This window comes from Urocitellus parryii, chromosome 5 (assembly GCF_045843805.1).
Source record: "Urocitellus parryii isolate mUroPar1 chromosome 5, mUroPar1.hap1, whole genome shotgun sequence".
NCBI classification, from domain to species: domain Eukaryota; kingdom Metazoa; phylum Chordata; class Mammalia; order Rodentia; family Sciuridae; genus Urocitellus; species Urocitellus parryii.
The window spans coordinates 108,174,377-108,200,712 of NC_135535.1; the positions used below are offsets into that span (position 1 = coordinate 108,174,377).

The window sequence follows — 26,336 nt, forward strand, 5'->3', positions numbered from 1 at the left end:
TCATTAATTTATTAGTTTTACCGTTAGAAGTGAAAACTCTGCCTCAATTAGTACATTTACAAATGAGAAAGACCAAAAGTTATAATGTAGCAAAGTAGCATTCTGTGCATTATAAAAACTATAATTATTAATGATTATCTTGGTGCTGCACCACTCCAGACAGAATCTCATTGAATGTTAATATTCTGAAGGCAAACTCATTTAAACATAGATATGCCTTGAGAGAAACACAAAGAATGTGGTACAGGGTGGTCACAGAAGCATGGCGTAGCTGTACAATACGGATTTGGGATTAGGTTGACTTGAGTGAAACACAAGCTCTGTCACCCATTACTATCTGTGCAGCCTTGATTGTCTTATCTTACCTGTTGGAGTCTTAATTTCCTCATCATCATGTGGTTATAATATTACCTATAGAGCTGAGTTCTTGTGAGCTTGAAGCTACTTCTGGTTAAAACCTAATATTATCTATTTATTTCTATATGCATTTGTCCAGTGAGGATAGGGTGACCATAACTAAGTGGGTATGCATTTTCTTTTAAGGTATGTGACAAAGTCATACAGATAGTTTCTCTACACTGGTCACCTCCATCAGTACACATAATCGAGACAGGGTCCTTGTGAAAGCAATGGGGGAAGATAAGCACTGTACTTGTTTCTCCCAATTGCCTCATTTCTCCAGATCCGGAGTGCACACACCCCAACCTCTGCTCCCCCAGCTTTGTGTCCCAAGCAGCTTTGGTCACCAAGTCATTCTTCTCTGAGTGTTGCATGTGGCCCCCTTTTTCAGACCTGTGGCTTTGTTTTTCATAGATGTATGAGATCAAAGCAGGAGGCAGCATTGCAAAGAAGTTCAATGCGATTCTGCAGAAGCTGAGCTCACCCCTGCAGCCCAGAGTTCCAGAGCACAGTCACAACAGGATGAAAAACCTCTCCTACCCATTCTCCAGAGAGAAAATGTACCTGTGAGTATGGGAGCCACAGGGGCAGGCATGCAAGAGGGGATGGGGGAGGAGGAATTATTGAGTACTTTTCTGTGCCTGAGCCCTGGGAGAGAAGAGAGGAAGCATGGTTTCACAGTGAAAGGGTCCCTGGGCCTGTGACTCCCTTTCCCCATGTGAGATTGTCCCTGGGCATCTCTCCAGTGGGGACACCTGCCATTTGGCCACTGTGCATGATGAAAGGGGAACCAGGGATCAGCCAGCTATGAACTGTGGAACTCTCATGAGAAAGTGGTCAGACACCTGTGTACCTTTTTGGGGAGGCCATCTGCCCAGTTCCCATTCTAATGGGGCTTTTGGCATCATGTGATAAACCAGACACAGGATGGACAGAGCTTTGTTGTATATTCCCATTGCTTGCTCATGCACTTATTGACTCAGGAGATGCCGTCCCTAATTCCCACCAGAGAAAATAGAATCTCTTTATAGGAATATCCATTTGGGAAACATCTGGAAGGGGAACCCATGGTCAAGAAGTAAGAGATGCAGCAGTCAAACATTAATTCTGCTTTAGGAACTAAGGGGGGAATGTGTAGCTGTCAGGAGTGATAAGGGAATTGAGTGAGAGAAGGCAAGGAAGGGATCTGGAAAAGCAAAGAGGACAGGAGGATTTGTGTCTTTTTTTAGGAGGTGGGAGTCATGGAGCAGTTTCTGTGTTCATTGGAGATTCTTTCACACCTGTCTTTGCCCCATTAGATAATAACTGTTCCTAAGTATCTGCTGTGGCTTTTGCAGATATTCCCTCAGTGAGTCCTCCTACTCCCCTGTGAGGTGACCTGTCAGATGTAACCATCCTTCTGTTATAGAGAGGAAATGAGTTCCGAAGTCAGTTCAGGTCATGCAGCTGTAAGTGGCTGTGCCAGACCTGGCATTGGTGGCTCCTGGCCTCCTGCTCTTTTTGTACCCTGGATTCTTCCAGGCTTCCTCTGCCATGGGCCTTCATTTATGCTGGTGCTGGCCTCTGAAGAGCCACCTCCCGCACCCTTCCATTCATTTCATTTTGGCTATCTCCCAAGGCCAGTCATCAGCAACTTCCTTTAGAGAAAATTCTGTTCTTCCCACTGGAAATCCAGCAATGTGCTCTCCATCCTCTGAGCTTCCACAGCCATGATCTATACAGTGTCATGCTCTACTCTGCATCCTTGACTTGGAGACAAACATCTCCAGATGGTGGCTGGTGGCTCTGAGGAGCTGGGAGCACTTTATTCAAATGTGTGTCCTCCTGCACAGTGCCCTGAGCACAGGGAACACTCCATGGATGCCTTTTTTGAGTGCAACTCATGAAACTTAGAATAGACATGAACCTTGCATAATTAAGAGTTTGGTATCTAATTGATGAGATGATGGTTCGAACATAAAATGAATTAATTTTTTATAAAATGATTATATGATTCATTTCTTTTTCTACAAAGGGTCTAAGAATATCTTAAAACTTGATGTTTATAGTCATAAAAGTGCCAAAGATGAAATCAACATGATTGATGAGATATACATATGCTTATCTTTCACACTCTCAAGCAACCAAATTCATTTAATTTGAAAAAAAATGATGGGTTTAATTTAAGGGAAGCATATTTGCTTTCCAACCATTTCCATTTTTTATGTTGCAATTATTTTTATGAGTTTTTGCCTTTATATATGTCTGTTCTTACTCAGAAAATTAAGCTTTTATTTATTTTAAAAATTGTGTTGGTGAATTATAATTTTGTGAAATATAATATGAAATGAATTTTTGAAAAATGAAGAGTTTTTTTTGTATTTTTACTATCTTTATCCAGGCACAGGTATATTTCATGCATACTTTTATTTAGAAAACTTATCTTTAAACAATATTTTTCAATAATCATATAATCTTTTCCTATATATAAAATTTTTATAGTTATAATTTTCAGTGGTGGAATGATATCTATTGTATTGATTTTGGAATTGCTTTTTATCTCCATATTCTTTATGATAAATAACTTTATAATGAATATTTTGTTTTTTTCTTCTTTTCAATTTATTCTTTATGCTACATTCCTGCCATGAATTTTCAGAATTATTGTGTCAAAAAGAGCAGAGGCACCGTGTGAGTGTGTGTGTTTTACACATCTTGATGTGTTACTTTCTAAAAGGTTTGCTTTGGGCTGGGGTTAGCAGTGGTATTACAGTGAGTATAATGAAGTGAGTTTTCCACCTGCTTTCTTGGTATCTCCAGGTACAACATTCAGGAAAAGGACACCTTCTTTGACAATGCTACTCGCAGCCGCATTGTAAGTAAATGGAGGTTTGGGAAAGACTGTATGTGGTTGGAAGGGTATTCTCTGCTACCTCTCCTCATCATTTCCTTGGAGTTGCCTAGCAACTAAGTGCAGTATCTAAGAGCTTCCCTATCCCAATATAAAAAACCAACCAAAACCAACAAAAAATAATTTCTGTCACTATAGGTTGAGAGGAGCATTTCTGCTAAAGCCCTTCTTAGAATCACAAAATAGAGAGTGCCAAAGCTGATAGGAATTTTAAACAATTAGGTGACCCCCTTGCATAGTTGAGGGAACTGAGGCTCTGAGAAACCATGTATTGAAAAAAAAATCCTAGCGATTATTAGTGTTAGAACAAGGACTAGAAGCAATCCTGATTGCAGGGCCACTATGTTCTTTAGGCATTTTCCTTCCTTCCATTCCCCATGATGATGTGAATTTATATCACAGGAAATACTAGTTAACCAACTTATCCAAGAATAAAGTCATCAGTCCATTCAACAGACACACATTTGTGATTGTAGCCCTTCTTCTACAGTCTTTTTGTCTTTTACATGAAGGTTTCGAATTGTGTAGGATGTTTGATTCTCATAAAAATCTGCATATAGCATATGTCCCTGTGGCCCTATGTGAGCCCTATAGAACCTCCATTTACCCATTAGTTCATTCTGTACCACCTTAGAGGTCATTAAGCCTATAGGTAGAGGAAAGGAGAGGGAGGGCCCCAGGACATGCTAGAAATTTCTTGGGACAACACTGGAAATGGAAGTGTGATTCCAATGATCCTAGGAAAGAGCTTAAGTTTCTATTGGAGAAGAAATAAGTGAAGAAGACCTAGAAGGACCTCCTTGCCAACTGAGTGATAAGAAAGGATAAGGAAGAAAGGACAGGTGACTAGAGAAATGTACAGAGGAGAACATGGCCTTGACTCTTGCCTTCAGGAAGTGCAAGAAAAACATCTCAGGTTCCCCAGCCTGGTGTTGTAGGAAGGGTTAAAAATGGACATATGATTCCTTTTTTCTTTTTAAGGAAAAAAGTGTGAACTTCCCATTTTCTTTGATGCTCTTACAAGCCAATTAAATCTTACTGTGGCTTGGGTCCCATGACTGTGGGAGAGTTATAGGGTGTTGTGGAGATTACCCGATAATTGCAAAGTGCCTGTAAAATAATACAATGCCATATAAATTCTGTTCCTAATTATTATTGCTGTTGAATTACTGTACTGTATTAGAAGCAGAATTAAACACTCTTGGGCCCCATTCTCTTGGAAGTTATTCATTTACCACTCCCTTTAGGTCTGTGGCTAGAATATGGGAATGTAAATAATGATGGGGTAACATATCTTCTCTCATTCCTCCTCCCTCCTTCTGGAAGCTTCTTTCTTCCCCTTCTGCCCTTTCCTCAGTTCACTGAGAGAAGGGTCGGAAAGAACCTTGAATTTCATCCTGGAGACTGCTCTGTCCTGTACTTTTGTTCAAGAACCTCACTTGCATCTGTAAAGGTCTTCCTGTCCCGTTTTGTTGGTGACTGACCAGTCCAGCTGTTTGTCCCAAAGTATATGTCATTGCCTCTTCATAGCCTACCTTAGGCTTGGGGCCTACTGGGAGGTCAGTAGGTTTTTTGTTTGTTTATTTGTTTGTTTATTGTTGTTTTATTTTTTGTGATTGAACCCAGGGGTGCTTAACCACTGAGTCACATCCCCAGCTCTTTTTATTTTTTATTTTGAGACAGGGTCTTGCTAAGTTGCTTAGGGCCTCACTAAGTTGCCAAGGCTAGCTTTGAATTCGTGATCTTCTTGCCTCAGCCTCCCAAGCCACTGGGATTACAGGTATGCACCATTGTGCCCAGCAGAGGCCACTCCTTGTACACTGACTCACCTATATCTAAGATTCTTCTGCAGCGGACACCCCTTTCCTCCATGTAAGAGGTGCTCTAAGGCAAAAAGTCCTGAAAGAAGTATAGGTTATGTTTCCATTAAGGAGGCTGAATGAAGACTCAGCAGTGACTTAAATAAGATTACCGCTGGCCAATATACTGGCAGCCCTTTTCCATTTTACCAAGCACTTTCTTGTGGGCTCTTGGGGCGGCTCCCCAGAAGGCTCCATCAGGGGACAAAGCAAGGCAGAGCCCCTGAGGGTTGGCTCTGGGCCCCTCTGTACCTGACTGTGCCTCCTGAGTGCTCCCAGTCTGCATGTGCTCTAGGCTCGTGCAGGAGGCACACCTCCCTAGGACCTGGTGAGTCAAATCCTGTTCCCTTAGGGCCTGGGCTAGGGTGGAGGGTGGGGAGCTTCCTCCCAGTCCTCCAGAGGGCTCTTGGCTCCAGGCTTGCCTCAGAGTTTTTCCTACCTCCTGTAACTACAGTCAACTTATAGTCTTTTATTTATTTATTTTAGTGAGGTCAAAGTGTGTATGTATGTGTGTGTGTGTGTGTGTGTGTGTGTTTGTGTGTTTAAATTCTTTGTTTTCTCAAAGTATTCAAGTTTGAATGGGTCTGACAAGCGGTCCATGAGCTCGGCACATGCTGGGCTTCCTTCTTCCCCCCAGGGTCCCCACACTGCGGTCCACGCCCACCCGCCCACCACACAGGCGGCGGTGACGCACGGTGGTCAAGGCGTTCACAGCTCTGCTGTCGTCCCCTTTTAGGTGCACGAGATTCTGAAGCGCACCGCCTGTTCTCGAGCCAACAACACGATGGGTAAGGAGCCCTCCCTCCCCCTGCCCTTTCAACAGCTCCCTTGGTGGTGAGCAGGGAACAGCAGACACGAACCCCCTCCACATGGAGGAGCTGCCTTCCCTTAGTCGGAGAAGCATCGCCTGGGTCCCTAGGAGCAGGGGATGCCGGGTTTCTTGGTGGGGCCGAGGCTGCTTCTTAGGCTGTGGAAGGTTCTCTCTCTCTGTACTGTTTGCACTTTTATTTTCTCCTGATAATTCCACTGCCCCTCGCCTGCCCCATTTCCAGTAGCTTTTAACAATCACCTAAAACATGGCCAATTTTTATTTATTTGTAAGAATAAAGCATTTTAGAACGCCTTTAGTCCAACCTGCTCACTATATTTAAGGAACTAATCATACAGTGAGGGATGGTGGGGTCTGAATGTGCCTCTTCTAGGTTCAGCTTTCTCCCACTGCATCTGGCTGTTTATCTTGTGGTTTGTTTGTCAAACTTGAGGGTTTTTAGAAAATACCTTGGAAGCAGGAATCTCAGCATTTGGGAGCTTGCAGTATAAGGTAGTCTGCCCTGATGCTGACGGATTGTGGATATACCTGGTGGCCAAGGGGAAATCCCGAGTTGTGACCATGACCTTACAGTTCCTAAGATGCCCATCTCAAAACAGCTTTTGAGCCCATAGGGAGAACCAACTTTAGGATATGCCCTGTGGTGGCCAGTCTTTGGCTTTTGCAGCATCTTTGATTGAAAAGAGTCCAGGGTTATTTACAGTCAAGTCTACTGAGTGGAGAAGGCCTTCAAGCTAAGGAATAATGATGATGACAACAATAACAACTTACATTTTGGGGCTCATGAATTGCCTTGAGATCAAGGAAACAGTTCTGGGGAAGGTATTAAAACAGGTTTTGTATTATTGACAGGAATTTTAGAAAAGTGCTTAAAGGGCAATTATGTCTGCTCATATTTGCTGTGATGTATTCATCTTGCTGCAGATTTCCAAATAACACTCACATTTTAAACTCAAATCTTTCATGCCTTGTTATTTGTGTGGAGCATGGTGCTGATGAGGCAAAAATGAGTGGGCACATGAGACCATTATCCCAGCCCAATTCCACAGGTAGATGGAAGGTCTCATTCCAAGAGACCATTTTGTCCCACAGTCAACAAGACGAGACAAGAAATCTGAGATGTATATTATAATTTTTTTGTAGCTTCTCTCAGTTTTCTTGTATTCTCCTTCACTTATTGACCAGCCCACATCTCAATTGCATTAATATGACTTTTACCGTCTCCTATCCTTCCCAGTTTGACCCAAATTTCTCCTTCAGATGTTATTAGTGACTTCTTTCCCCTATTTCATGGCCTTTTTCTCAGTCATCATCTTCTTCTTAACTTTCCAAAGCTTCTTTACTGAACCTCCTCGGATGGTTGACACACTGCTGATAGTTGGCACCTTCCTGCTGGTCTGCTGAACTGCTGTTGTGTTTACCCCATGGACTTTGTCCTCTTCCACATTTTAGATGTTATCTTCTCCAAGTTCCTTTGGTCTTGCCTCCCTGCACCTCCCTCCTTTCCTTCCCCTTTGCTCCTCTTATTCTCTCTCACCTCTCTCTGTGTGTGTCTCTCTCTCTCTTTCCCACCATACAGAGGACTTGCAACCATATATTTTTATTCCCGATTCTCTCACCAATTCCAGACCAGCATTTCCAGTGGCTGAGTGGACGCCTCCATTTAGATGTTCACTAGAACTTCAAAGTCAATATTTTCACCGCTGTCTGATATATTTTCTTTCTCTCTTTTTTCCCTACTTCTCTTCCTGTTAATGTGACCACTGACCTCTCCATTTTTGTTCCTTCTGTTTCCTTTACCTGAATATCCTACCTGTCCTCCCCAGTCTCATTCTTGTCCATCCCCAGATCAAGTCACTGACCCAGTGATTCTCCCTTAATGGCCTCTAACTGGAATTTCCATCAAATGCAGTCTCTTTCTTGCTCATTATTTATGTCAATGGCTTTGACTCCCAAGACACTAAGTCCAAGAGATGTGTCTGAATCATCTTTTATGCACTAATGCACCTAGATATCTGCTTTGCACATTCTATTTAGTTGATTCAATTTAGCTAATTAGTTAAAAAATGCTAAGCCTGCTAGTCCCACATCAGTTGTTGTAAATTTCTGACTATGTGTGTTCGTGGACAACTGACTTAACTTCTCTGCAACTCAGCTTTCTTTTATGAAAAATAGAAATAATATCTCTCTTGCAGAGTTTTTTAAAAGATTAAACAGACAGCTGTTTGTTTTGTATACTGGAAAGTCCTTAAAAACTAAAGTTTATTTGGGGGGACAATCTGTAGGTTGTCACGAAGTTCCTGGAAGTCCTCAGCTCTAATTTTGAAGGTTGTATTTTTCCTTTGAGGATCTGAAGCGCTTTTTTTGTCTCAAAGTCAAACATCATTAGGATTTTGTCATTGTTGAGTAGTGTTCACAATTTGTTAATTTCCTTTTTGACATTGAAAAACATTTATTGAGTACCTGCTATGTGTCAAATGATGTTACAGAATCCCAGGGATGCCAAGATGAATTTGACTATTTTCTACCCTTGAGGGACCCTTAGTGTAGCCATGCAGACAAACTTGCATACAGGTAATTATGAGATAATGTGGCAGGTGGTATAATAGACATGTAAAGTGGAATGGAGTCACAGATCAGGAAGCAATTAACTTCCATGGATGCTTCTAAATATCAACAGAAATTATCTAATATTAGTTTCATTGCTCCTAGGGAAAGTAGGTATGTCAGGAATTATCATCTCTAACTGTGAATGGACACAAAGAGAAGAGGTAACTTGTTCAGGGTCAAATATTGAGTCACAGTCACCAAAAGTAGATCTAGAACTTGGATATCCTTGCTCCAATCCGATTTCCCTATTTCCACTACTTTGGGATGCTATCAACTAGGGGTTGCCTTAGATCAAGTCTTTAAAATTCTATTAATTCCGCAGTAGCTGCTTAAGAGTTTTGTAACAAGGCCCACATGACTGAACTCCGCTTTTCAGCAGAGAACCCCAAAGACCAGTTTTCAAGTGGTTTGACCTCCGCCTATAAAAGTCAAGGTCCCTCTAAGCTCTTTGGCTAACATGTAAGTCTTTCTTAGAAGATCAGAAACAATGAGGAACATGGCAAGGCTTCACCACAATATGGATCTTTTAGAATTTATGGTTTATAAGGGGAGAACAGAAGCACAAATGGCTACAGTTGTGTTAAATTCCTCCAGAGCCCTATTGTGTCAGGAAGAGAAAAGAGGTGATCAGGATTGTACTTGTGATTATAGTTATTTCCATAAATTCCCTCACATTGCTTATTATTTTTGTGACAAACCTACAAAAATTTATTCTTTCACATTATATCTAATTCAAAAATTAGAAAATGGAAAGGATAGTGAAGATAATAAGAATTCAGCAATATTTCTGTTTAGTATCATCACTTTTTTTCCTTTGTAGACAGTATGTATTTATTGAATGTCTACTTTTGCAAAGCTTCCAACTACATACAAGTTGTAGGTACTGATTTATTTATATTTCTGCCTTGTTCCACAAAGTTTCTGAGATGGCTTACAAGGAAAACAATAAAACAGCCTAATATAAATAATAAATTAAAGAAAACAGGAACCAGGAAAAACACAAATTGAAATAGAATGTCAAAACTAGGAGGAAAAAATAGAATAAAAATATTCAAACCATAAGGTCCTTGAGTTTCTGTAGTTGAGCTGAAAATTTAACCCCAACCTAAAGAGAAAGGGGAATATGGTCAGTGTTGTAACTTTTCCTAGTTGCAGTAACATCTTCTTGAATAGAAATCCTTCCAAAATCTATCTCAAAAGTCCCTGCTTTCTATGTTGAATATGTCTAAATATATTCTCGTATAAGTGCATATGTAAACTTTTCTGGATAATTCAGCAGCATTGATGAGAACAAATATTTTTAAATGTTTCCTCAGGAATTATCAGAGTGTCATTAGAATTAATTGCCCTATGCTGCTCTGATTTCTTCAATTCTTGACTCTGGGAACCTCTCTCCTAAGCTTTGCTATTTTGGTTTTGCTTTGTAGTTTGAGAGACAGGAAAACATGCTAATTAGAATTTTGGGTAAAGAGAGTGAAAATGCATTGAGGGAGGGTCTGAGGATTCTCCTGTGGTTAAGGTACATTTAACATTAGAGAGAGCAGGTTTCATGAAATCTGTATTGGCTGTTTACAGATATTTTCTCTTGCTCCTGGGTGATCTGTTATGAGAACTTAGATAACCAGGTAAGAGATTTCTCTACAAATAAGATATTTCTGTTTCAAAATAATGAATCCTTGCTTGCATATGGTTGTGTGTTTTTCAAAGCACTTTCATACTCATTATCTCATTTGATCTTTTAATTTACCATGCAAAGTAGGCTCAACAGATGTTAACTAATTTCACAACAGAGGGATTAACTGGCATGCCCGCAGTGGGATATTTAGAACAAGATTTTGAACCTGGGTTTCTTGGCTCTTTTTCAGTGCGCTGTAAGTTAATCAGTTGGCAAATCGATGAAGTTATCGGGAAAGATTTCCCAGAGGAGATGGAAACTGAACTCTTCTCAGTGTAATGCCCATTGATTCATTCAATAACTATTTATCAAGCATCTACTCTGTGTTATTCCTATTTTAGAACTGAGGAATAGAGAAGTTTGTTAAACAAAAATCCTTGTTGTCATGGGGCTTGTAGTCTAGTGATGGGAGACAGAAAATAAACCAAAAAATAAGAAGGTTAATATGTCAGGTAGGGATTTATAATAGAAGGGAAAAAATAAAGCAAGGAAAGGAGCTAGAGAGGAAATGGGAGTGGAGAGTATTGTAATTAGTGTAGTCAGCTGGGTATAGTGGTGCATACCTGTAATCCTAGTGGCTCAGGAGGCTGAGGCAGAAGGACTGCAAGTTCAAAGCCAGCCTCAGCAACTTAGCGAGGGCTTGAGCAATTTAGTGAGATCCTGTCTCAAAATAAAAAATAAAAAGTGTGGGGATATGCTCAGTGGCTAAGTGCCTCTAGGTTCAATACCTATAGTACCAAAAAAATTGAAAAAAATAGCGTAGTCAGAGAAGGCTTTCCAGATGATATAATATTTGAGAAGGGGACATAAGCCACATGGTGCCTAGAAACAGAGAGATGTGCAAGAACAGCAAATAAGACAGAGGATCTAATAGTAGCAATTCCAGAGAGTCAGTTAGGATTCCAACAGTAGCAAATAGTACACTCAGGATAATTCAAGGCAGGCACATACAGAGATCATTTTCAAAGATCTAGGCATGGAGTTGAGGAATCTCAGGAATAGTGTACTAATCTAGAGTTGATAGTAGCAGACCTCTCACCATCCCTAGGACCATAAGGAGAGGTCAGTGGACATGGAAAGAAGGAACTAGGTACAGGACTGGCCCTATATAGGTGATTGGGCAGAATCCAGGGGTCTAAGTACTCTCTCCCCTTGACCTGCTGAACACAGGAGGAAGCCACAGACCATGGGAGCCCACTCATGTAAGATGGAGAAGCAGGCAGTATATCTAGAAGGGGAATTGGATGGTAGGCACACACCTGGTGAGGCTAGAGAAGCGGATGCCAGTTCCAAGTCACATGCTCTCTCTGGACCTGTTTCTCTCCCCATCAAATAATGGGGGCTTCTCAATGTTCTTGAAGTTCCTTTCTAGCTCTGATATTTCCTAAACCATGTGATTCAGAGGAGTCAGGTGATCTCCTTTACATATGAGTCCAAGAAACCAATGAACTCACTTTCCTGTAAGTTCACAGAGAGCAGATTCCAGGTTATGGCCTGGACCTGGAGTCAAATGATATCCACAGACCTCAGAGAGGATGGAGTAGACAATTACAGTGGGAAGGAAGATGCAAGTGAGGATTCAGATGAGTTGGTGAGGATGGAAGACAACTTTGTACTCCTGTATAGATCCTCTATAATCTGACCATAGGTTACATTGCTCAGGTGTAGGTGCACTCAGTTGGCATTAGAATCATTTGGTGCACTGGTTAAAGCCTCGGCTGCTGGGACTTCATGCCAGATGTGCTAATCAGAATGTGTATAACCAAGGTCCTCAGGTCCTGAACTATCTACCCAGGTGATTCTTAGGAATTCTAAAGTTAGCTAAAGAAAAAGATAAACATAAAAAATGCAGATAGGGTGGGCAGTTGCAGGCTGCTCGACCTACTTACATATGGGAATTTAAAAAATATTGCAAAGTGCTCTGCCTCTTGGGAATCTGACCATTCATTTTATGAAGTACTAAGGATAACCAAGTCTATTTGTAAAGGTTTAGTTTTTGCTGTTGCTTTTCTAAAATTCGCTATATGGACATACAGCATTTAGTCCCTTTTAATGTTGTAGCCACTAGCAGCTAAGACTCTTCAACGCCTCCCTCCCTGTCTCCTTCCCTCCCTCCCCTCCTTCCTTCCTCTCTTGGGGATGAGGATGTTAAAATATTATAGTGTACAAAGATAAAGCAAGTGGAGCTGACCTTGAAAAAGTGGGGTGAACTGGTGTTTGGTGATGATCTACATTTTAATTTTTTAGGTTTCTTCCATAGCCCTCTGGAGGGACAGTTCAACTTCTCCTTATTCACCCCCTGGAAGGGAGGGATTATGGGCTAAAGCACACACATTGTTCAGAGACTGAAATATTTGCAACTTGGGTTCTGCCTGGTGGTGGACGTGTGTGAGTGATCGTAAACTTGGTCTAGCCCTGTGATGCCTTCTTAATCAATGTCACGTTTCCTAGGGTCAGCCTTTAGGGCCCTGGAAGTTTACTCCATCATCAAATGACTTTAAAGCGTGCCTTGCCATGGAAAGAAACCCAAGCCTCCTTGACCATATCAGATGAGGACAAACACCTTTCTTGTTCCTTCATATGGAAGTTATTATTGCCTTTTCATGGACAGAAAATTACAGATTGATGGGGCTACATTTTCATGGACATTGTGGTGTCAGAGCATTTAAACAAATGTATGCTTTGGGCATCCCCCCTCCCACTCAGGAGACGATGTCTTAATTATTTTGACCGAAGCCAGACCATGTTGTGTGTTGTAAACATCTGGTTTATCATTCATCCAGCTGAACTGGTTTCTATTTTGTTAGAAGAAAAGGCTTGGGATTAAAGGCATTTAAGTAATTAAGCACACGTCAAGACAATTTGGTGATGGGTAAATATAGTCTCTGTTAAATGCACCGTCTGGGGGCTCTGGTTTAGATTTACGTCCGGCTGGAGTGCCGGGATGAAAGCGGAATGCCGGGAGGACTGGGCCCTGTTCTGGGGGGAATCAAAACCAAATGGGTTTTCAGGAGTAAGGCACCATTCCTCTAAGTGCCTGTCCCAGTGGATGAAAGTTTCCTTTGAGTTTGGCCTGCAGGGAGTAGAGCTGTAGTCCCTGTCACCCAGCAGCACTTATAGATTTAATGAGACTCACTTTGGGAGGCAGACCATTAACCCCTGTGCTTTGGTGGTTCCTTTGTGTCCAGGAAACAGAGATGTCGCTGAAGCCGAATGCTAGGCTTTGGGTTTTGGATGATGCGTATGTGTTTTCAGGGACCAGTGTCCGGGCCTGAGCCTACCAAGGTCATGTTTCTTGGCCCTGCTGCCTCTGGATGTAGACAGTGATGCTGGGCCAGGTTAGATCAGGCCATCTAGAGGTATGTTTTATTGCTGGGCAATGAAGAAGCACAGTTTCTTTTCTTTGGGAGTTGGAGTTCGAAGCAACAGGTGTGAAGTACCTGGAGATTTGAAGGAGAGATGGGCATGGAGACTTTGGGAATCCGCAAGGGTCCCTCAGAGGTTATGCTCTGAGTCAAGGCACTGCTTCTTTTGGGGGACGGGGGGGGAAGGAAAATGTCCTTATACCTTTCTTCTTCTTCATGGCCCCCATTATTCTGGGAGTAATAGGACAAAAGCTTAGGTCTCTTCTCTCTCTCTCTCTCTCTCTCTCTCACACACACAGGGTCTAGAGCAGGGAGCAAAGAATATAGACGTTATCCTGAAGAAGAAAGCGTTGCCATTATGGCCAGAAGAATAGCACATGATGGAACCAATTAACCCATTTTTGCTGAAAAGAAAGGAAAAAAAATCAGAATTTCAATTTTCAAAGCAAGGACTCTTTTTAAAAAAAAAACATTTGATTATTTTCTTCTCCTTTCAAACTGATTTCCATGCTTGTTTGGGGGTAGAATCTTGGTTTCTGAAGTCTGAGAGTGAAGCAAGAGGCCAAAGCAATCTCCACTCGAATGAAGCTGTGGATGAGTAGTTGTTTTTCAACTCTCCTCCTCCTCCCGCTTTCTTTCATGTAGTCTCCCCTCCCTTCCCCCAGCAGTCATTCATGGGGAGCACCCATACGAAACCACCTAGGTCTCATGCTGGAGGTTCACAGCCACGGGTGAGAGAGACATTCATTTACATCATTTGAGGCCCTGGATTTCAGAGTTTGGACAACTCAGATTTCATAACTTGAATCTTTGCTCCAAGGCAAAGGACCATTTGTCTGGACTTCCTGTCTTAGGAGGCAGACTAATCAACTGGAGTCTAATGTTTCCTCATCAGCATAGGATGCCAAACAAAGCAGTGAGGAGGGCAGTGCCCTTCATAAACAAGAAGATATACAAAAACCATAGCCAAAGGGCTGGTGACTCTCTTGATGGTCATCCGGTCTGTGTTCCCAGCAGTGAGCTAAGTGCTTTGAGGGATGTAAGTGAAGGGGAAAAATGCTCTCTCTGACCCAGGTCCCATGTAGGACTTTTTGGCAATGAAATAACAAGCAAATGATATCCTAGAAGTGAATCCAGCTACCTGCTTTAGGCTGTGTTGCACATAGGAGCCTTATTTGAGATGGGGGTTTAGGTCTATAGCATTCGACCCCCAATGATTTGAGATCTTTCTGAGGCTGTGGCAGCTGGACCCAGGAATTCAGGTTGTCAATCTAATGCTTACAGACACTTGGCTACTGTGCTAAGAAAAGCTGAGAATAAGCAGAAGAGTTAAGTAAGGTGAAACACCTGTTTAGCTTCTTCCATGCAGTCTTGGGACTGTCTTTATGGTATACAGAGCTGCCATGGCAACCATAGGGTATGAGTTCAGGGCCTGGATGGTTAGATCGTGGGGTGCAGTCTAGCTGGAGCCTGACTCGCCTGTGATGCTTCAGCCTCTATCCATGTCGACAGCAGTCTTGTAGCTTTGAACTAACCCCCTTCCTCTGAACCCCTTCCCAACTTGGGACTCCTCCCTTTGATTATTGTAGGGTGGCTTCGCATTGCTGTGGTTAGAGCTCTTGAACTGATTAATGATGTTCTGAGTGAAATTGTAGTCTTGTGAGTAAAAAAAAAAAAAAAACTGCAGCTCAGCCAACCTCCCAGGCACCCCCCATCTGTACTCCCTTACTCACCCTTTAGTCCTCTCACCTCCCAACTTTATTTTGCATATTTTATGTTCTTGCCAAAGAGGAAACTTAAAATCAGAAAAGGACTGCTGGCTCTTTGGTGACACAGCAGCACCCAAGCACTCAGCTTTCAACTCATGGGAAAAGTGGCTAGCCACTGAGTGTCACCTGCAGCCTCCCATAGGCCTCCACTCCTATGTGGGGCCTGTGGCATCGTCATTGTGACATCCTACATCCTAGAACTGTGGTGAATCTAGGCAAAATTTGAGGAAGAGGGGACTGATAGAGGAGATAGGATTGTTTGGGTCTCTGAATGTGTGGTTGGAGTGTTGGGTGAGTATGGGAGGTAGAACATTATCCATATTAATGAGTAAATGTTGTCTAGATTTGTTATCCAACTTTGTTGCTTATCCAGAGCCTCCCAAATGCTTAGCATTTGTATATCATGTGTCTTTCCCTCCAGAATCAATTATCTCCTCATCTTACTACTGTCTACAATCTCTCTGGAAGGAACGGTTCAGGGTTGACAATGTGTGCAAGACAAGGGGAATCCCTGTGTACTGGGAACTTCCTCCTCCTCCTCCCTCTCCATGATCAAATGTGGATCTTGTATGGTGAGATCCCTGGCACTGTGTGTTGGTGAGGCATGATCCCTCCCATCTGGAAGCCAGCGACTCAGCACAGCCTATCCTGACTCAGATAGAACATACAGATAGTCTCTGAATAAAACCAAGAATGAAACAAGCAAGTAACAATGACATTATGTTGAGCTGAAGCTGAAGTTAGAGGGACAAGACATTTATTCAGTAGAATCTATTAGGTGAAGGTAGTATGAGACACTGTTGGAATTCAAAACTGAATCCTTGTGTAGGTTTCAAACTTTGTGATCTCAGGGCACCTTTACACTTTTAAATATTACTGGGGAAACCCAAGGAACTTTTATTTAGGTGAGTTCTGTGGTTGAACATTTATTGTGTTAGAAGTTAAAACTGAGAATTTTCTAAAGCGCAATACTATTTATATATGCGTGCGTTCCTTGAGCCATGGGTGGGTGGTATCTCTTGTGAGAGAATAAGAGAATAAAAAGTAAATATTGTCTTAGTACTATTACAAAAATAGTTTTGACTTCATAAATCCCCTGAAAGGGTCTTAGGGACTCCCAAGGCTCCCTAGAACCACTGTCCTACTTCCCCTGACCTCAGGGATGTCATGCTCGGGTGGGCAGGTCAGTCACAGGCAGAATATGAACACTGCCCTGTGAAGGAACAGAAAGGTGCCAGAAATGTGAGCTCAGGTAAGGTGTGGATGAGACTCTGACATATCCTCTTTTGATCATAATCAGAGGAATCCTTTTAACCACACCTCGGCTGTCTCTGAACACACATTCCCAGCTGATGTTATGGCTGTGGTGGTACTGGTGGAAGTAGAGGTTTCTTGGACTAGAGAGATCTGAATCTTTGAGGACAGGAGGAATATGAAGTTTGAGATAGTGTTTTTGGGAACTGAAAAGCATTATTCTTATACTAAAAACTAAAGCTTGACAAAACTTCTAGATTGGGAAGGATGTAGAGGAGAATGCAGTGACTCTTGGCTGGGAGATACGTGAAGGTTTAATATTTATAAAAAAAAAATGCGGGGAGGTAAGGTGAGAACCCCTGCCCCAGAGATACTATTCTCATCTTCTTTCTGTTCCTTTCTGCTCTAGGTATTAACTCCCTGATAGCAAACAATATCTACGAGGCTGCCTACCCGCTTCATGATGTGAGTACCATGTTTATCCACACTCTCTCTCTAGTCTTCTACAAGTTGAAAACCACTTATAGAAGTAGTGGGTGAATATCTGCAAGGCAAGGCAGGAGAGGCATTGAAACATTTTGGTTGCTTCTGGATCACTGATGCTGACAGTAATGCCCAGTTTGGTTTTGTCCATGATCTTAACCTGTCTCTCCCATGATGACTCTAGATGGAAAAAGGAACTGGGTTTTGTTTGAGATTTTTTTCTAACTCCCTGCCTTTGGTTTTGGTAAAAGTGTGAAAATACAGGTACAGCACCTAGATGATTAAAGAGAGGAGATATTGATGGAGGAGCATGAATGGGCATGAATGGAGACTTGAAGGCCTGTCACTGGACTATCACTGACTGTCCTTGGTGGGAATGATGTTATGAACATCTTAATGATGCAACACAATGATATTTTTGAAGACGATTCATGAAGAACTTGAGTGGCCCTTGAACTGGATGCCTTCTGGCTTCACTGACCATCTGATTGGTCATGTCTTTAGCATCTGTCATATAGTAGGGCCATCCATGTGAGACTGCTGAGACACGGTACCAAATGAGGTGGTCAGACAAGCCATTCTCAGATGGGGACCTTCTTCCCGACATCTTTGCTGTGGTGTATACAAAGCTAAGTTCTGCCTGTTGTGGACAAGGGTGAGCATGTCATGCCCAGGTGGCTTTTACATGATGTGCTGACCCCTCTATAGGCACAGTCCCTGCCATTGCTTTTGCTGTGGGTAGGTGCAGGAAGAGGGGACTGATAGAGGAAACAGGATTGTTTGAGTCTCTGAATGTGTGGGTGGAGCATTGGGTGAGAACTGGAGGTAGAACATTTCCATATTATTGAGAAAATGTGGTCTAGATTTGTTGTCCAACTTTGTTGCTTATCCAGAGCCTTGCAAATACAGATTATAATTGGCCCTTGAACTAAATATTTCCTGGCTTCACTGAAGTAGTCTTCTACAAGTTGAAAACCACTTATAGAAGTAGTGGGTGAATATCTGCAAGGCAAGATATTCATTCAAAAATATCATTGTATTGCATTATGGTTCACCTCTGAAGCATAGAGAGGGATCATCTTCACGTGTGATGTTATGAGGGTAAACATTGCAAATGTTGGTGACTAAGAAAATGGAACATCAGCTCCTTACTGTGCCATGTTTTTGACCTTCCCTAAATAGAAATGAAATAAAGAGAAGATATTAGAAAATGGAAAAAAAAAAAGAAAACCTGCTCTCATTTGGCATCTGTTTTTGATAATTCCATTGGCTTTATCTGGCATCCCTTTTTCTCCTACAGGGTGAATATGATAGTCCAGGGGATGACATGAATGACAGAAAGGTAAGTCTACTTTGTGCTGCTGGGGTGCATTGGTCACATAAAACTACAGATGGGTAAGGAACTGGCTACAAGTGTCCTACATGTTTTCTTTACCCATTTATCTATTATCAACAGTTTTTCCATAGCCACCTGCCACCAGGCATTAGGAAATGTGAGGTACACTTCAGCGCATCATCACAACTGTATGTGTTATAGGGACACACCTGGCATTTAGTGCCTGGGCAGCCAGGGATGCCAACCATCCTGAAATATATCCAGCAGTCCCCCACTAGGCCCTTATCTCACTCTCTAATGACAATAGAGCACCAGTGGAGAAACAGTGACAGTCCAGATTCCTTAATTTACAGAAGCAGAAACAGAGACACAAGCTGAGTACTTTGCCCAGGCTCACGCTGCTGCACACAACACAGAGGAGGTTCAGAACACCATTGCCCCTGAAATCCAGTGTCCCTACCAAAAATGCATGAGTATCCATATCATTTTGGTTGCTTTTTCTTTTTATTGGAGAGGGGATTGGTGATCTTTGTTGTTCTCGTCCTCTAGGCAGGTAAGTGGAATATACCTCCTTCCCAATTATAGATGAGAAAGTGGAGAGAGGAGGTGGCTCGTCACACTTCATATGCCAAGAATCTAGGAATTAGAGGTTGCATTTAGGGGACAGCAGTGGTCCCTTTAGATGTCCCTCCAATGGCAGTCACAGCTCCTGACCGTGCAGCCCTCTCCTTAGATCCCCACCTAGATCTGTTGATTTTGTTTGCTGTTTCTCTGAGGTCATGGCTGTACCTCCTCCTCAGCCATAGCCCAGCACTCAAAAGAATGGTCCAGCCTCTTTAATGGGGACACATCTGTGAGCTCCTCGTGCCATCCTCCCGCCCAGCCTTCAGCAGCTTGAGTGAGCAGAGGAGGGTGGGCGCCGGTGGGAGGGATGAGGAACTGAAGCTCAAGAAGTTTCCCTCCCCCAGCTCTGTTGTCTGGAAAATCATTCATCCCCCAGGTTGCCTTTTGAGCAGTCTTCTTTTTATCCTGCCTATTAGTCCCTGTTATGAAGTGTTAAGTATTAAAAACATAAAAGGTCTTTTCCAGAAATACTGCTGTGATTGCTTACACATGTCTCCTCTCTGCCTGCCCAGGGAATCTGCTGTAGTATTTCGATGTCTTAACCTCATCTGTTTTCTATCTGATGCTAATAGTCTCGGTGTTTAATTTCCTGAAAAGTCTCGCATCAGATTTAAAGGAAAAGGAGGAAGCATTTCTCCCCACATCTCACCTCTCTCACCCAACCATTTTCTGTCCTCCCACACTCTAATTTCATGTCTCTCCCCTTTAAATGGCAATCACCACCCACTGCCCGCCTAAGAAATCTCCTGCTGGGTGGTGGTGACCCCAGCCTGTCCAGGAACACTGCGGAGACCAGGGATACACAGTAACTCATCAGAGAAATCAGATACCCCTCTGTTATCTGCACTAGTGGACAGAAGCAAATTGTAAATCATCCAAAATATATGTGTATTTTATTTGGAATGATATTATTGTTAAAACAACAACTATAATACCTTTTAACAAAATATTTTCATTTAAAAAAAAAACATTTTGCTTAGGCTAATAGAATGATGTTGGTGCATGTCCCTATTTGGTAGAGTATGTCAGAGCTGAGATGTAGTGAAGGACCTGCCAGGATGGAGTTGCATCTTGGAAAATTCTCAAAGCTGAGGTCAGAAGGATGCTCCTTGAAGGTGAACAAGTGTATTTGAAAGACAAGGACTTTATTTTGTAGTTTTCCTTGGATTTGCTGGACAGAGCCAGTGTTCTTTCTTTGCTCAGGGCATGGTTTAGGAAGTGAGCTTTGTCATCATGGGGGATAAGAGAAGCCATGAAGGAGAACGAGAGCTTTTTTCTGTCCATCTGAGTTGGGAAACTGATGCCCAGCCAGGACAAAGGACTGGTTGCAATGTTCGTAAATGATTGTGAAGTTAAAACTAAAACCTGTTGTCCAAATCCCAACCACTATTCTTTAGTCATGTGGACGTTGATATGAATAGTACCTACACTGTATCTTAAGAAGAAAGGGCAAAACCTTCTGAATACATATAGCATATTTGCTAGTTTTGTTTTTGACATTATAATAGTTAAGTCTTCTTTGAGAGGGCTGCAGGAAGTATTTTGGTTAGGTACAAGAGAAGGGTCCCTACATTTGTAGATGTAGGATGGCCTCTCTGGGGACTTTAGGGGTAATTTGCAATTGTATCCCAAACTTCCAACACTGACAGTGCCTGAGTCTTTTTCTTCACTCTCTCCTTGGAATTTGTGGTGGCTTCCATGATCTCCCCAAGGCCCAGGCTTGTTTCAGTGAGACTCTAGGCAAGCCTGGAGGCCCTGGAGGATGGCAATCTCCTTCCCCTCCAGCTTGCTTATGAAACTGTGCAGACTCATGACTCAGCTCCAGATAGGGACTGGAAGTCTCCCTCACTCCTCCTGGAAAGTAATTAAGAAGAGGCTCTCTCTCTCTCCCTCTGGAGAAAAAGGGTTTCCTGCCTTCCTAGAAGCCAGAGCAGCAAGAGAGGGAGCACTTGGGGTCAGGTGGATGCTACCTGGCTTCCAGCATCTGCTTAGTTCTACATCTGCCAAAGAGGCCTACTTTTCTGAAGGACCCCAAAGAAGTGACTTCCACCATCTTCCGAGGAGTGCCTTGCCTCTGATGGCTCCCTGTGGCTTCCTCATCCACAACTGGAATGTGATTGACTTTCTTTAGAACTTTCTAAAAATCCTTGGTTCTAGGTTTCTAGCCTTTGCAGGTAGCAGGCTTCTCTAGTGGAGAGTTAGTAAGTAACCTGCTAAAAAGGTGTGAAAAGAGTCAGTCCTTCTTTTCTTTTTTAAATATTTTTTTCTTTTTTTAGTTGTAGATGGATACAATACCTTGATTTTATTTATTTTTATGTGGTACCAAGGATCGAACCCAGTGCCTCATGTGAGCTAGGCAAGCGCTCTGCCACTGAGCCACAGCCTCAGCCCCAAGGCAGGTGTTTTCCCTCTGTGGTTCACTGAGAGTTAACTTGCCACACTGCACAACTTTGGTTTTACTATTTAAATAAGTCAAGACCTAGATGAATTGATGTCAGTTGTGAAATGTTTAAACAGGCCACTGCAGGATTTGGGAATAGAATCCAAATCTCTTTCATTCAGGCCCACTTCTGTCCCATGGATGTTTCTGAGGTACCTATAGCTGATATCTTTCTGCCCATCTTATGCCAGTTTCTCTTTCTCTGGGCATTGAGACCAGGGGTGTTTTTACCACTGAGCTTTATATCTAGTCCTTTTAAAAAAGTTTTGAGACAGGAGCTTGCTTAGTTCTTGGAGATCTTGCTATGTTGCAAGGTTGTCCTGGAACTTGTGATCCTCCTGCCTCAGCCTCCAGAGTTCCTGGGATTACAGGGGTGCACCACTGTGCTAGCTCTAGTTTTTGAGGAGCTTGTGGCTGCAGAGGGAATCGTGGTTCCTAAACACCATGCTGTTCTCTATCATTGTAAAGGGTTTTTGCAAAGGGTTTTAACACCTGAGTTCCTTTATAGTCTTAAGAAATACTTAAGTCAATGACCCATTGTTAAATATGATCCCCCAGGGAGCCAAACTTGCTGCTTATATGCTTTGATCTGTCAGATGGGACAGGCCTTTCGGGTTGTTGGGTTGTTGTTTCGTGCCATAAAGGCTTGAGGTCAGACAGACATGCCTGGAATTACATCCAGGGCCTCTACAATGTGACACTCACTGGAAGGACTTGTAGCCTCTTTTTGATTTATTTGGAATATTCGCCAGTTGTTGAAGAGAAGATGTGGTGTAACATTAGGGAGAAAGTACATTTGCTAAGAGCTATGCTGGAAAGTTCTAGAGCCTGCAAGTTGTTGAAAGGGACTGTTGTAAGTTACCATAGTTGTCCCCCTGCACGTTAATCACACTCATGGGGCAGAGACTCCAGAGCATGCCTCCCTTTACCCTGATGGCTAGCCTCTTCTGGGACCCTAGAGTCTGGAGTTTATCATGATCCACTCTGTCTTAATTATGTGTGACTGAAAATTCTTAGAGGTGGGGGAAGAGTCTGAAGCATTCTCTACCCGCGTTCTGGCTCCCCTGCAAGTGACAGAGGGTGTGTGGTCTGGCCTGGTCAGGTCCACGAGAACATCCAGGCATGACTATTGCACCAGCTTCCTGATTTAGTGCTCTGTACACAGCTCTAGCGAGCTTTCTCAGGGACTGCCAAATGATTTCCTCCTCTGTAGCCATCTAGCCCTTCTGTATCAAGTCAAGCAGTCTTCTTGGCTCATCGTTACTTAAACCCACAGCTGCAGGTATAGCTTTGTGTTTAGTGGCTACCACACTGACTATAGGGACTTTGGAGGTTTCATAGAACAGGTACAGAATCCAAGCTGGGGAAGCTTCCAAGTTTGCTTCTCCGTTTGGGCTGGAGATGATTGGGCCATTCTTGTTTCTTGGATCATTTTTGTTTTTTTCCTGCAATGTAATGGCCAATGGGCATACTCAAGCTCAGGTTTTGGCTGGGCATGTAACTTGGGTAGGAATTTGCTCCAAGGTTAAGAACTATGAGGCAGGCAGTGACATCCACAATCCTCGCGGGGGTTCTTGCCAATTATCTCCTGACGTAGGCTGGCCTCCCTTTGGGCCGCAAATAATGTCACTGTGATAACAAGGTGCTGAAGAAGCCATGGTTTGCATATGGAAGAGAAAATCAAAACCCAGGGCAGTAGAAGGACTGAAGATGGGGGAATGCCGATTTTAGCTCTTTAGAATAAATACCAAGGAGTGGGGTAGCTGGGTCATATCATGGTTCCATTCCTAGTATTTTGAGTAATCTTTATACTGCTCTCCAATTTGCATGTATGAATGTACTCCCCCCCATCCTTGACAACATTTATTATTATTTATATTCTTGATAATTACCATTCTAACTGGAGTGAGATGAAATCTCAATGTGGTTTTGATTTGCATTTCCTTGATTGCAGGGATGTTGCATATTTTTTCATATATTTGTGGGCCATTTGTATTCCTTCTTTGAGAGGTATCTGTTTAGTTCTTTTGTCCATTTTTTGACTGGGTTATCTTTTGTTTGTTTGATGTTAAGTTTTTTGAGTTCTTTATATATTCTGGATATTAATACCCTGTCAGAGCAGCAGTGGGAAAAGATGTTTTCTGGTGCTGTAGGCTCTCTCTTCATGCTCTTAATTGTTTCCTTTGCTGTGTTGTAGCTTTTAAATTTGATGCTGTCCTACCTATTGATTCTTGGTTTTATTTCTTGAGCTTTAGGGGTCTTGTTAAAGAAATTTGTGTCTGTGCCAATATGCTGGTGTTAACTGTTTTCTTCTAGCAGTTGCCAAGTTTCTGGTCTAATTTCTAGGTCCACTTTGAGTTTAATTTTGTGCAGAGTGAAACATAGGGATATAGTTACATTCTTTTATATATGGATATCCAGTTTCCCCAGGATCATTTGTTTAAAAGGCTTTTTTTTCCCAAAGTACATGTTTGGCACCTTTGTTGAGTATCAGAGCAGCATACTATAGTGATGCAGGTACATCAATGTTTGTAGCAGTGCAATTCATAGTATTCAAGTTATGAAAATAGCCCAGGGACTATGTCAGCAAATGAATGGATAAAGAAAATGTAGTTTATATACACAATGGGGTTTTACTCAGCCCTAAAGAAGAAAGCAGATATAGCATTTCGAGTTTTCATAGGAGAGGTCAGAGTCTAAGCAAATGGTTAATGGATGGCACTGGTGAATATCATGCTAAGGGAAATAAACCTGACTCAGAAAGTCAAGGGTCGAATGTTTTTTTTTTTTTCTCTTATGCAGAAGCTAGAACAAAATAAGAGGAAAGAATTGGGATATCCCATGAAGGTAGAAGGGAGATCAGTGCAATAGAGAGAAGGGATAAAAGGGAAGGAAGAGGGGACAGGATGATGGAAGAACTGAGGCATGAAATTGACCAAATTATACCATATACAGATATGAATATACCACAGTGAACTTCACCTTTGGGCATATCTGGAAAACACCCATTTAAATAAATAGAAGAAAAATCAGTAGAGGAAAGAATCAGAGGGAGGAAGGAAGGGAAAGAGGAGGTGCTGGGAACCGAAGTGGAGCAAATTATAATCTATGCATGCATGAATGTGTCAAAATGAACCCCAATATTATGTGTGACTGTACTTCACTAATAACATAATTTTTGAAATATGGGGGAAGACATATTGATAACCATAGGAGTGGGTTAGGAGGTACCACATTGGAATGAGCAGAGTCAGTACCCATAAATTCAGATCTTATTCTGCTAGCACACTTTCTATGTGTGTGAGTTTCCTCCTTTGCAAATGTAACTGTGAGTGTAGTTTGCCTCACCACAATCTATGTGGTTTTTGGTTGTATTTTACAGTTTCTGGGAGCTATTATGGCAATAAAATTGTATATCCATTAAGTAGGAGTGACATTCTTATTTCAGTTTTAATATCTTGCCTTTATATATTCTTCAGTGAAGATGATGGCTTCCCGAGAGCTGGATATCCAAAATACCCGACTAAAGTAGGTTCTCCCAGACAGATTTCAGTGTGAATCCTGCATAATGTGTAAGAAAGGATGATGCATAAGGAGCCTAAGGAACATAACAACATAGCATCTGTATTGTAAATCTGTCAATTATAGACTCATTATTTTGTTAAGCACCGATTCAGCGTGGGTATCTAGATGAAGTCTAGTGTCCATTACTAAATTATGTATCAGTGGATGATTGCTTGTGAAGTTTGCTGACCAGATATTTGAATCTAAAATATTGGATTTATTTATGATATACAGATTTGTCCACCTGGACTTCTGCCAAAGTTGCTACATAATTCTCATAAGAGAGCATGGCCTGAGGTATTGATTGTGGTATCTTTCTTTTTAGCATCTTGTGTATGTTGCAATGAGGTTTCATCCCAACCTCTCATATCAAAGTCATCAGTGACTGTCAAGTTGCCGAATCCAATGGCCACTTCTTTACTCTCATTGGAACCTGTCCCATCATCAGCATTTGACACATTTTATCATTTTATTCTCTTGGAAATCATTTCTTCTCTTGTTTTCCAGGGACCCACATTCTTCTGCTCTTCTTCCACACTGTCAGCTGCTCCTTCTGTCTGTTTGCTGTTTCTCTATCATCTATTTGTCCTCAAAATGTTCTAGTGCTCAGGTTCTAGACATCAGGCCTCTTTTCTATTTATTATTTCTTCTTTGGTGATTATGTCCATAGTGGAATGACTTTACATATCATCTCTTCTCCAATAACTCCCAGATTTGCATCTCCAGGCTGAACTCCCCTTTGTACTCCAGATTTTTAAACCCAGCTGTTTACTCAGCATTCCCATGTGGAGGACTAAAGAGCATCTCAAATTAAGTCATCCCAAAGTGGACTCTTAGGTCTGCTTCTCTTAATCTGGTTTCCTCACAGTCTTCCCTGTTTCAGAAAATGTCATCAGTATTACTCAAACACTCAGGCCAAGTTCTTATTTTCTCACATGCAATCCAACAGTAAATTGATCAGCAGTATCAATTACTTTTCATTATGTCTCCTACCACCCCTATGGTTCCAGCCGTCATACTTCACCCAGACCATTCCAATAGCATCCTACTCCTCTGTTCACTCTTAGTTAGTTCTCTATACAGCAGCCAAAGTGAGCCTTCTACAACCTAAGTCAGATTGTTTCTCCTTTCAGCTACAAATTTCTCAGTGACTTCCTTCAGAGTCCAGAGATTTTTAGCATAGCCTACCATCCTCTGGAATGATCTGGCCCCCCTGTTTACTTCCTGATATTATATCCC

At 42.1% G+C, this 26,336-nt stretch overlaps 1 protein-coding gene across 2 annotated transcripts in view; it reads left to right on the plus strand.

Moving 5' to 3' along the window:
* Window positions 1-26,336, plus strand: part of Ano2 (anoctamin 2) — a 331,044-nt gene that overhangs the window by 83,462 nt on the left and 221,246 nt on the right. For both annotated transcript variants that reach the window (XM_026403278.2, XM_077798741.1), the window contains 5 exons: window positions 814-965; window positions 3,199-3,253; window positions 5,885-5,936; window positions 17,060-17,115; window positions 18,434-18,475. In XM_026403278.2, the coding sequence (XP_026259063.2) occupies window positions 814-965; window positions 3,199-3,253; window positions 5,885-5,936; window positions 17,060-17,115; window positions 18,434-18,475 (357 nt within the window). The remainder of the gene's footprint in view (window positions 1-813; window positions 966-3,198; window positions 3,254-5,884; window positions 5,937-17,059; window positions 17,116-18,433; window positions 18,476-26,336) is intronic.